At 38.9% G+C, this 12,936-nt stretch overlaps 1 protein-coding gene across 14 annotated transcripts in view; it reads left to right on the top strand.

Moving 5' to 3' along the window:
- Positions 1-12,936, top strand: part of ryr3 (ryanodine receptor 3) — a 366,212-nt gene that overhangs the window by 46,236 nt on the left and 307,040 nt on the right. For all 14 annotated transcript variants that reach the window (XM_060828910.1, XM_060828909.1, XM_060828911.1 and 11 more), the window contains exon 2: positions 10,505-10,624. In XM_060828910.1, the coding sequence (XP_060684893.1) occupies positions 10,505-10,624 (120 nt within the window). The remainder of the gene's footprint in view (positions 1-10,504; positions 10,625-12,936) is intronic.

Here is a 12,936-nt window from a genome sequence, read left to right as displayed (position 1 = left end):
TAACATTATGTAACACTTTGCTGAGAGCACATCAGGAATACCGTATACAATTTTGGTCTCCTGATTTGATGCTTTGGAGAGAATAAAAGTTTGGGAGATTGATACTTGGCCTGAAGACTGACGTATGTGGAGCGATCAAGCAGAATGACCTATAGTCCCAGGAATTTAAAAGATTGAGAAGTGATATTATTGAAATGTATAAGATTCTTAATGGCATAACCGATTTAGATAGTGAAAGGTTTTTCTGCTTTGGCTAGAATAAGGAATCAAAGTATCAGAATATGATTTGGCCAATTAACTGTAGGATGACAAGCAACAGACTTTTGCAAATCAATGAAGTTGTATGCACAGAGCAATTGTCATCATCAAACTCCTGCACTGTCATGAGACTTTGACTCTGTATCTACAAAACAGAGTACAGTAGAGAAATTCCATTTACATGCCGCAGGCACATGTTTTAGATTCAATGGAAGGACCATTGTTCAAATGATAGTATCCTTGAAACCAGCTCTTCAAGCAAAGCTCCTACAAAATCAGTCACAGAGAACTGGGCATTGTTTCCAAATGGCCAAGTAGTGTTGATGCCCAGAGCTCCTGATTTCTCAGCTCTCAGCTGGCCAACTTTCTAAGGGAAATCAAAGAGAGCTCCTCAAGGACTCTCCAAAACTCCCCTTGAAGTACATTAGGAACAGAGAGGAGCTTGCTACTAATCATTTAGTGTAGCAAATTGTCTAACAAGCTGCATCACACTTTGAGCCGTAATTACTTGTGTGGCAACAGAGTTCAAAAGTAAAGGTAGCAACTCCTGCAATCCAGAATGCAGGATCTTGTAGGATATCTTGCCTTATGTGTCCAAATATCTGTCGGCTGGGATTCAACATGGTCATATGAAGACTCGCGGCAGATGATTGCAACTCCGAATAGACATTTGTCCTTGAATTGAAGGACTGCTGCTGATGATGACGAGGCGAAATTTCTTCACTTGCATACTTTAAACAATCCCCAATAGCTCTGGTGCAAATGGACAGTTGCAATTGGAAATATTGTTTAATTCTCCATTGTCTCTGACCTCTGTGTCCTGTACTGTTCTGGTGGAACTCAATGGAATTTGAAATCCTTGAATTTGAAATCACAACCTTACAGACTCAATATTAAGTCCAACAGATTGTAACTATTGTCATTTATTTGGACTGATATTGACTCAGCTATCAAACTTGACACCACCTTGACACCCATATTGTTGTTTCTTGCTCCACAATCACATCTCGCTTTGTGCCATCGTGCCTTTAATGCTTTAACCTCTCCTGCCTTTGACTTCATCACAGACCTTCCCATTGGTTACATCTTCCCCAGCCTGCCCTTGCCCTGCATCTGTATGCTTACAACCTGTTGCATCTCTAACTTTTTCCAGTTTGTATTTCAGTTTGATATCCTTTTAATTATCACGCTGCTTCTCTCTCCATATATGTTACAACATAAGGAGAAGGAGCAGGAGTATACAATTCAGCTCATCAAGTCTGCTCTGTCTGTTTAATACAATCACCAGTGATCTCATCTCAGCCTCAGTTCTAGACCCCTGCATGCCCCACTATAACTCTTGAACCCATTGCTATTTAATCATTTTTTATCTCCCCCTTTAAAGTTACTCAATGTTCTAAAATCCACTACACTGAGGGAATGAATTCCATAGACTCACGACTCTTTGAGAGAAATAATTTATTTTCATCGCTGTTTTAAATCTGCTGCCTGTCATTCTAAAGCTATTGCCTCTCATTTTAGAGGGCCCCACATGAGGAAATATCCTCTCTAACAAAAATGGAAATTGCTGGAGAAGATCAGAAGGTCTGAGAGCATGGAGGTTTGCAACATAGCAATAGACCCTTCCATCCACCTCATCCATGCTGACAAACCTATCCTATGTAAATCTAGTCCCATTTGCTAGCATTGACCCGTATCCCTCTAAACTCTTCCTATTCATATACACAAACAGATGCCTTTTAAATGTTGTAATTGTACCAGCCTCCACCACTTCCACTTGCAGCTCATTCCATACATGCACCATCCTCTGGGTGAAAATGTTGACCTTTAGCTCCCTTATATATCTTTTCCCTCTCACCTTAAATTTATGCCCTCTAGTTCTGGACTCTCCCAACCCAGAGGAAAGACCTTGTCTACTTATCCTATCCACGCACCTCGTGATTTTATAAACCTCTATAAGGTCACCCTTCAGCTTCCGAAGTTCCAGGAAAACAGCCCCGGCATATTCAGCCTCTTCCTGTAGCTCAAACCCTCCAACCCTGGCAACATCCTTGTAAATCTTTTCTGAATCCTTTCAAATTTCACAACATTCTTCCTGTCAGAGGGACCAGCACTGTAAGTAATACTCCAAACGTGGCCTAACCAATGTCCTGTATAGCAGGGACATGACTTTCAAACTCCTATACCTATTGCACTGACCAATAAAGGTAAGCATACCAAACACCTTCTTCACTAACCTATGTACCTCCAACTTCACTTTCAGGGAACCATGAACTTGTCCTCCAAGGTCTCATTGTTCAGCAACACTTGCCAGGACCTTACCATTAAGTGTATAAGTCCTGTCCTGATTTGCCTTTCCAAAATGCAGCACCTCACATTTATCTAAATTAAACTCCATCTGCCACTGCTTAGCCCATTGGCCCATCTGATCAAGTAATCTGAGGTAACCTTCCTCGTTCTCCACTACAGCCCCAATTTTGATGTCATCTGCCAACTTACTAACTATACCTCCTATGTTCATATCCAAACCATTTATATACATGACAAAAAGCAGTGAACCCAGCACCGATTCTTTTGCCACACAACTAATCATAGGTCTCCAGTCTGAAAAGCAACCCTTCACCACCACCCTCTGCCATCTACCTTTGAGGCACTTCTGTATCTAAGTGGCTAGTTTTTCTGTATTCCACGAGATCTAACCTTGCTAACCAGTCGAATGCCTTACTGAAGTCCATATAGATCGCATCTACCGCTCTTTCCTTATCAATCCTCTTTACTACTTCTTCAAAAAACTCAATAAAGTTTGTGAGACATGATTTCCCATGCACAAAGCCATGCTGACTATTCCTAATCAGTCCTTGCCTTTCCAAATACATGTACATCCTGTCCCTCAGGATTCCCTCCAAAAACTTGCCCACCACTGATGTCAGGCTCACAGGTCTATAGTTCTCTGGCTTTTCCTTACCATCCTTCTTAAATAGTGGCACCACATTTGCCAATCTCCAGTCTTCTGGCACCTCACCTGTGACTGTTGATGATACAAATATCTCCGCAAAGTCCACAGTAATTACTTCCCTGCTTCCCACAGAGTTCTATGGTGCACCAGATCGGGTCCTGGGGATTTATCCACCCTTTTGCATTTTAAAATGTTCAGCACTTCCTCCTTTACAATATGGACATTTGTTAAGATGTTGCTATTCATTTCCCCACATTCTGTATCTTCCATGTCCTTCTCTACAGTAAACACTGATGGAAAATACTCATTTTGTATCTCCCCCATCTCCTGCAGTTCCACACATAGGCCTTAGGTGTGATAAGAGTCTATGTGATGACAAGGCCTGGTGTTTGGGGTTAGGGTAAAGACATGGCAGAAGGTGCTCAGATCCTAAAACTATTGAACTTAATATTGAGTCCTGAAAACTGCAGGGTCCCCAAGTGGAAAATGAGATGTTGTTCTTTCTGCTTGTGCTGAGCTTTGCTGGAGCACTATCGACACAGCCACGGTCGATTATGGTCTAGGGGGACAGGAAGAGATATTAGAGCTGGAGCTCAGCCTCCATAATGTAGAGCCCAGTCCCCAGACAACAGCAGTTCCATCCTTGTCAGTAGATGTGGTTACAAAGTAAGGACTGGATCTGAGAGCCCTGAATGCAGTCAGCTCCGAGAAAGACAGAGGATGGAATTGGTGGGGAAGGGCATGGTGTGCACAGGAGCAGAGAAACCTTGGCTGTAAATGGCCAGAGAGAGGGATCCAGATGCAGGACATCCTGTGTCCACCTCCTTTGTCAAGTGCCTTTAGCATCTTATACACATCCCTTAGATCTCCACTCATTCTTCTGAACTCCAGAGAGTATAGGCCTAAACTGGTGAAGCTGTCTTCATAAGACAAACCTTTCATCTCTGGAATCAATCTAGTGAATCAACTTTGAACTGCCTTCATTGGAATTATATTCCTTCTCTAGGAAGGGACTAAAATTGTACACAGTGTTCCAAGAGTGGTCTCACGTTACCTGACATATTGAGTGTTTCCAGCATATTGTATTTTTATTTCAGATTTCCAGCTTCTGCAGTGTTCAGCTTTCGTAAAAGTTCATTCGTTTACAAATTCAATCAGGTGGGACTTAAGAGAAATGATTTTCCATATTTAAAAGACAATTTGTTGGTGTTAAAAACATGAGAAATAGGATAAAGGGAAGGCCACAAGGGTCCTTCTGTCTTCTCTGTCATTCAATAAAATCAGAGCTGAGCTTTCACTTTGACTTCTTCCTGCCTGATCTCCCATATTCATTGATTCTCTTAATACCTAAATATCCCAGTCTTGGGTATCCTGAAGATGATGGTTCACTGATCCAAGAACAGAGAATTTCAAAGCCATCTTGACCAGAAACTGAATGGGACTCACCATCTAAATACAGTGGGTACGACAGTAGGCCAGATGCTAGGAACCTTCAATGAGCAACTCTCCTCCTGACTTTGAAAAACCTGTCACCATCTGCAAGGCGCAAGTCAGGAATGTGATGGAATATTCCCCCACATGTATGATTGCGTGCAGCCCCAACAACACTCAAGAAGCTTGACACCATCCATGAGAAAACATCCATGTTGACTGAAACCACATTCATGCCATCGACCACTGGCACACAGCAGTAACAGCAATATATACTACCTGCAGTCTGCACTGTAGAAGTTTACTGAGGCTGCTTAGAGACAGTGCTTGTCAAACCCATAACCACTATCACTGGAAGGAAAGGGCTGCAGGTACCTGGGGAACACCACCACCTGCAAGTTCACCTCCAAACTATTAAGTATCCTGACTTGGAAGATCAAGTCAATTGTAGCTGTTCAAGTAAGCAGCTCACTGTCTTCTTGACAGTAACTGGAAACAGACAATAAGTGCTGGCCTCACCAGCAATTCCCACATCCCATGAAAAAGGAACAAAAAAAGACTTAATCCTCTAACTGAAGATTTTTTGCACATCTCCATATTAAATAGTTAACCCTGAATTCTGAGACTATTTTCCTAATGGTCAACTCTCCAACCTGGGGAAACAACCTCTCTGTATCTTCCCTGTCAAATTGTATAAAAGTTGTATACATTTCAATGAGAGTGTCCCTAATTTTTGAGCACGATGTCCATCCTATTTCATGTAAATGCAGTGATATCCAAGGTGATACTATGATCACACCAAATGGACTAGGAGTGCTCCTGAAAGAAAGCAATAGGTTTGGCAATCTTTATCGTATGTCTCTTGTTCAGGTTTCTCTCTTTTCTAGGAATTTATATCCCTTTAGAATTCAGTGTGATATGTTTAAGATGTAATTAACATTACATGTCAAGTTTTATTTGTTGTTGGTATGTGGGTAAAAGCTGTGATTATCTGTGATGCCTGTTATTAAATTAAAGTAACTTAATTTGAACAGAGTTGTGAGAGCTTACATAGTGTGGACTCACATGTAAGGGAAGGATACCTGTTCCCTTAATATGTAATGGAACTGCTGCGAACTATTCAGGTGCTTGGAGTTGTTTGATTCCACAAATTCAGTTTCCCAATTTGCCACTACAATAAGGGCTACAAGTTTTTATTTTTGTTTTTTGACTCTGTGACGCTAGCAAAGCTTTTTTGTTGCCCACCTCTAATTGCTCTGTGAAGCTGACACTGCTCTGACCTTTGCAGCAAGAGATGTTTGCAATGGAATTCCAGGATTTTAATCCAGTGACAAAATAAAGTAATATTTGTCCAAATAGCACACCAAAGAAAAAAATTGAAGTTGATCGTATTTCTATGATCTTGCTAATTTTGTCCTTCTATGAGGTAGATGAAGTCCAGCTGGAAAGTATAGTTGAAGCAAATATTTGGTGAATTGCTGTAGTAATATACTGCTACTATAATGCACTGATAGAAGTAGGAGGAAATTCAGCTTCATGGTATGCACTGAATCTAATAGAATGCTCTATCCTGAATGAATGTGTAATGGCTGAATCAATTCAGGCAAGTTGTGAGCATTCCATTACTCAACTAACTTATTATCGGAGAGGTTTTGAGAGGTCAGATGCACTGATTATGTAATGTTGAGATTTTAATTTTTTGTTGCTAGATTGATATAGCTGATCCATTGTAACTTTGGGTCAGTGGTGATCTCTAGAATGTTGATGAGGGACTTCCTTTGTTAGAGATGGTAAGAGAATTGGCAGAAGAATCAGAGGGGAGTTTTGATTTACCTGGAATGTAATGTCTGACATGCAGTCCATTTCAGTCATGTATATACCTGAAAAAGAAAAATAATACAGTGCTGTTATATAGCATAATAGTGGTGAAAGAGTTAAGATTGAAGGTGCATTAGCTCCACCAACCTGTTGGCAGCATACATTCTTTGGATAGAAAAACAGTATTGCATGACATCTTGATGGACACAGCTATGGCAGATCTGGTTCCTTTTTATAGTTGTAATCATATCTAATTAGTTAAAGTGATGATTTGGAGGTGCGGGGTTGGACTGGGGTAGACTACACGTGATGACGCGGCTACGTTCCGAAAGCTTGTGATTTCAAATAAACTTCATTGGGCTGTAATCTGGTGTTAGGTACAAACAATGACTGCAGATGCTGGAAACCAGATTCTGGATCAGTGATGCTGGAAGAACACAGCAGTTCAGGCAGCATCCAATGAGCAGCGAAATCGATGTTTCGGGCAAAAGTCCTTCATCAGGAATAAAGGCAGTGAGCTGGAAGCATGGAGAGATAAGCTAGAGGAGGGTGGGGTGGGGAGAGAGGAGCATAGAGTACCTGGGAGTTGCAGTGGGAGAGGGAGAGAGGGGAGGAAAACTTCTTCAAGGCAGGCATCCTTGCAAGAGGCTTATCTCTCCATGCTTCTAGCTCACTGCCTTTATTCCTGATGAAGGGCTTTTGCCCAAAACGTCGATTTCGCTGCTCGTTGGATGCTGCCTGAACTCCTGTGCTCTTTCAGCACCACTGATCCTGTAACCTGGTGTTATGTAACTTAAAGTGAAGTATAACTATTGCTATCATGTATTAAATGTCACACTATAAGTCAAGTGCATGTTTTTTTAAGACTCGTCAGTGATGGTTCCTCTGTCATTGATTATTAAACAAGCTTTTAGACTCCACATTGAAAGGAGGATGTGTGGCAAACTATCCCAACTATCAGTTGCAAGTGTTTGGTACTCAGAGTTATGAGGGAAGAGTAGTGAAATGATGTGAGCGTAATGGGCAAAGTAACCCCTAATGAGTGCTGTCTGATACAGCGATTATGTGGTCATTGCCTGACACTCAATGTTCCCTACATTTAGAAGGCAAAGCAAGATAGTGTCTAAGCCCAGTGGTGGCTGGCATACATTTTGTTATCAAAGGAGGTATAAATGAAGATTGAGGACTTTGCAATTGTAGCTGTCTGAATTATAAATCCACACCTGACATTATGATAGCAGGATTGTTAATGATAACATTGCTAAAGGTAATACTCCCTTGAATTTCTGCAACAATATTTTAGGGATGATCATTCTTTTGGATCTTAATGGCACCAACTGCAGAAATAATACTTTGGATTATTTATGACTTTAGCCACTGGGAAGTTATCTTTTAACCCCCACTGTCTTCCTAATCTCTCAAGATCTTTGGGCTAAGCTCTGTTAAAAGCTGCATTGATATTAGTAGCTTTACTCTTGCCTCTTTGGCGAGCAGTCTTTCTGACTATTTCTCAGTGAAAACTATTTCAATGTCTAGCGTTGAGTGGTTCTGACAAACTGAGAGATAGTGTGCAATTTATTGATGGATAGATGTTACTTGGCATACTGACATCTCCTTGACGATTGTAAGGAGTTTGTGAGAATTTTACACTTTGAAAAATATTGAGTTAAACTCACTACACAGTCAGGGTTTCGTTGCATGAGATATTGAATTTCAGTCAGAGTTTTAAGAGGGAATATGGCACGATTAAACATAAAGCCATATGATGTAAAAAGAGCTGGTGTAGATCAGGCAGGATGGCTACCATGTTTAGAGTACTTCTTGATCCTTGGGCCTGAGCATCAATTGTCCGATGTGGAAACAATTCCACACATTTAACATTTTTTGCATATAAAAGAGTTTTCTAATATCAATAAAGGTCTGGGTACCTATTCAAAATTTCAGGACCCAACTGTAATAAAACATTTCAATAGGTGAAACCCTTTACTGCATCATTCGTCCAAGTGTTCCCTATTTTGTTGTGTTAATTTTTTTAAAAAATGCCTCCTGGGCTGATAGAGATGCAGTGCTGTGAAAAGTTTCTGTAACAAAAAAAATCCATGGGTTTCACAAGCTTTATTTATAAAGAAATACAAATATACATCAATGTCTTGTTTACTGCATAAATTAAAATGATATTGCTGTTCACTCACTTAAAATAAGACTGCAGTTGCAATGAAATGTTTTTGTTCTTTCTGTTTAAAAATGGTTAAATTGCTTGTTTAACAAGCTAGATGTCAACTCTGAATTTGCGGTAGTTATAGAAAACTGGAGCATAGGGCTGCACAAATTATTCTTAGTTACACCCTAACATTAGGAGTATTCATCACCACAGTATGAAGTCACTGTATTTACTCAAAGACACAGTTATGTTTTGAATTGGTTCAGCTTTGTAATTTAAAGAATTTAACAGCTTGCTTGTGTACACACTGCATATTACTTTGAAATTAGGTTCTGTAGTGAGTTCGTTTAGCTATTCTGGCCTTTTTGAAATGTATCAGTTGGAACAACATTAAATTACTGGAAGGTGAGGCTACGCACTTCCAGACAGGCACACGCATGGCTTCACTGGTGGCACCTAATCTTGGTAAAGATCTATGGAATTGGTAAGCTAAGAGAAGCCAGCTGTTAACAAAAGGCATGATTTTACAAAATGATTGGCCTGTCAAACGAATCACAAGACAGTAGGAAGTGATTCCTTAAGATGCCCATTTTTTTAAAGAAATCAATCACTAATAGGACAAATATTATTAGCCAATCTAAAATTAACTGGATTTTTCATGCACTGTTCATGCACTACTAAGATCAATTAAACATTGGGATGTAATGACTGATAAGGACTAATAGGGCTGAGGTTTAAGTGGTTCAGTGCACAAGATAGGAAGACTGAATACAGGAGAACTTCAGCCTGCAGAACAGAACAAGAGACCTGTGCTTAGTCAATCAGTGTCTTGAACTGGTGTCCTGAACTGAAAAAACACTGCTTTTATTAAGTATTATTTCTGTTTTACTTTCTGATAAACTTTAATGCTTATGAAAACATATTTATACTGGAAGGGGTCTTTGTAGCTAATAATGACCAGTAATCTTTCATATTGACTCTCTCAAAAGTCAATCTGTAATTATCATTGACTTGGTTTTCATAATTAAAGTACAGCCCAAAATATTACACATAGATGAACAAAAATAGAGTCAAGTGCAAGGGGAGCTATTGCAAAACTTGAAGTTATTGAGTCTGAAAGTAAATTACTTAGACATACGAAATATTAAATGGCATAAAGAAGATAAACGTAGAAGTTTTGGGAAAGTTCTTTGTTTGGTCATCAGATTATGTTGCAGATGGTAAATATAGCGCAAAATGATATGGCAAATATGCAACAATCTCACCAGTTATTATCTCTTTGAAATTCTTATTTTTTAAAAGAAGCCAGTACTCAAAAAAAGAAAAAAAGTTATTTGCTTTAGTGAAGCATTCACACACTCAGGTATATAAACCTAAGAAGTACTTTTGACTGACTGGTTATTGCCCAATCAGTCTCCCTTTCAGCAATGGTTCAGATGATGACTATAGGAGGAAATGAGGAGATCCCTTGATAACAACTGAGGGTGTTGAAGATTAGAGTTGCAATTGATTTTCATAGATAAAAAACCTGATGGCATTAATGATGCATTATATTTAGTTTAATTACTGAAATGAAATTCTATACCTGAACTGTAGAGCAATCAGCTTGGACTCTTAATGCTCAAATATGTAGGATAGTATCTTAAAAAGCATATATTGGAATATCGCTTACTTTGTATCATTTTCCAGCCTCATTATTTTGGTTACATATGATGCGAAACCAATAAAAAGGTTTATTTGAGGGCATCTTATATGGCTGTTCAGAAGGTTATTGAGGGTTACGTTGCAAATGATTTCTTGCATGTAGTTCAATCACTTGTCGATCAAAATGTTAGATAAATTAAAAGCTGTTCATACCAGGCTCTGTTTCCTTTTCATAGGATGATGAAGTTGTGCTTCAGTCTACTGCAACCATCCAAAAGGAACAACGTAAATTTTGCCTTTCAGCGGAAGGATTTGGTAGTCGTTTGTGCTTTCTTGAGCCCACTTCAGAAGCTAAGGTACTGTTTTAAATTCAAGATTTCAAAACACGTTTCAATCTGTTACTTTTCAATGAGGACATGTTTTCCAAAGTACAGTTTGTTAAAAGCTATATGTGTTAAAATGCACTCTGTAATTTGAATTTCTGTATTATCCAAGTTTATACAGGCAAATCAGTATGTTAAATCATGCAAATAAAACTTCAGTTTAGTATTAATTCATTCCAAGTCTTATTTCTTTATCCTACTTAGACAAGCACCAAGTATTTACACACATTATCTTAAACCACATTAAATACAGAAAACATTTGGAGAATAAGGATCTTATTATGTAAAATATCTGTCCAGTTTCAGAATTTGCATTTTTTAAAATGAAATTTTCTTATTTCTTCCCTTTGTGAATAGTTTGACCCCACATTTTTCCATAAGTCAAAGTTCAAAATATCAAAAAGGGCTCAGTAGAAAGCCTGATGTGGAACAATGTTATGGGAAATATTATTTTAAATTATTATATTTGGAAATGACAAATTATTGGATTTTAAAATTCTCTACAATTACCAGGCTATTTTTTTCAGGTCAAGTGGTTGTGTTCATTAAGTTCTCTTACTGACGTCAACATTAAAACATGAGTTATAATGCTTGAACAAGATATAACATTGTATGGGGAAGTTGGAATACTTGCTGATTTCCCTGTGGTTTTTCTGAGGCAAGGGCACCTAATGTAGAATGCAACTTCAGAATTTTCACGCTAATTGAGGCATGTCTGATTCGTTACATTGCAGCCAGTTTCAGAGAGATGAGGGCAATGAATAGTTCTTGGTCAACCCCTTCTGAAATGCGATCGAATAGGTTGGGCTGTTATGTGACTTCATCATAAAGAGATCATTTCAATTCTGCTATTTTTAAGTAATGAGTAGGGGAAAAAGGAGGTGCACTTTTAGAAAAGAAGAATTGCATTGGTTTGAATGCTGACCAAGCATGTGAATGAGTTCACAGAAAAGGCATCATAGATTATCAGTGAATAACCAGAAAAAGCTATCAAATCTAATGTGCTGACAACTGGCAGATCAATAGAGTGGATCTTTCCTCTTTTTAAATGAATTTTGTGATGGTGAGTCTGGAACCATTCTCCTTACAGCAATTTGCACTAAATGTAATTAAAAGCTTCTATGGTTGAGTTCATGTTCCTGGAAATAAACAGATCAATGCTGTATGAAATACGAACTTCAGTACAAAACGTATTAACAAATACCACCTCATTGAGAATTTGTAAAAACAAAACAGATGTACATCTAATTACTTTTTGTTGCTTTTGTTGGAGATACATTTGAATAGGACGCTTTTGAATAGCTGTCACGTGGAGAGATTTTGCCTTCAAAAATTAGAAAAATATAAAATTGACCTTTGCTGTACCACATCCAAGTTACCTTTTAAGGATGTTCTCTTGCTGTCATGCTTCCAACAAGCTAATTTGACAAGGCATTAAGTTACCAGCAGTGACTTGGGTCAGATATAAAGTTTACTCAACACAGCTATCTTCAGTAACTTAATCTCAGAAGCTCTGTTTGAGTTGTTTTTAATTCTTACATGGGATGTGGATGTCACTGGCAAGGCCATCTATTGTTATTCATTTCCTGATTACCCTTGAAGTGAATGGCTTAAGGGCTGTTTCAGAGGTAGCTCCATTGTTATTGGATCTGAAGGCTGTAGGCTAGGCCAAGTGAGAATGGTAGCTTTTATATTTCTGTTACTCGTTCATGAGATGTGAGCTTCGCTGAGCCGGAATTTGTTGCCCATCCCTAACTGCCCTTGAGTGGCATAATTCAGAGGGCAGCTGTGAGTCAACCACATTGTTGTGGGTCTGGAGTCATGTGTAGTTCAGATTGGGTAAGGATGATGGACTTCCTTCCCTTGTGGGTATTGTTAAAAAAATTTGCAATATTCAACAAAGTACAGTCACCATTAGATTAGCTTTTAGTTCAAATTTATTTTTGTATCATGTTTTAATTTCACTTTACATTGTGGTGGTATTTGAGCCCCTGTCCCCAGAGCATTATCCATGGTCCCTGAATGACCAGTCCAGTGATATTGTCATGACAACACTGCCTCCTTCTCTAAAACACATCAGTGAACCAGCTTGCTTAGTAATTGATGGTAGTTTCATGGTTAACATTAATTAAACTGGCTTTAAATTCCAGATCTCTTTTTAAATAAGATTAGATTACTTACAGTGTGGAAACAGGCCCTTTGGCCCAACAAGTCCACACCGACCCACCGAAGCACACCCAACCAGACCCATTCCCCTACATCTAAAACTACGGGCAATTTAGCAT

The sequence above is a fragment of the Hemiscyllium ocellatum genome, chromosome 8 (genome assembly GCF_020745735.1).
Source record: "Hemiscyllium ocellatum isolate sHemOce1 chromosome 8, sHemOce1.pat.X.cur, whole genome shotgun sequence".
In the NCBI taxonomy this organism is placed as follows: domain Eukaryota; kingdom Metazoa; phylum Chordata; class Chondrichthyes; order Orectolobiformes; family Hemiscylliidae; genus Hemiscyllium; species Hemiscyllium ocellatum.
This window is presented reverse-complemented; position numbering and strand designations above follow the sequence as displayed.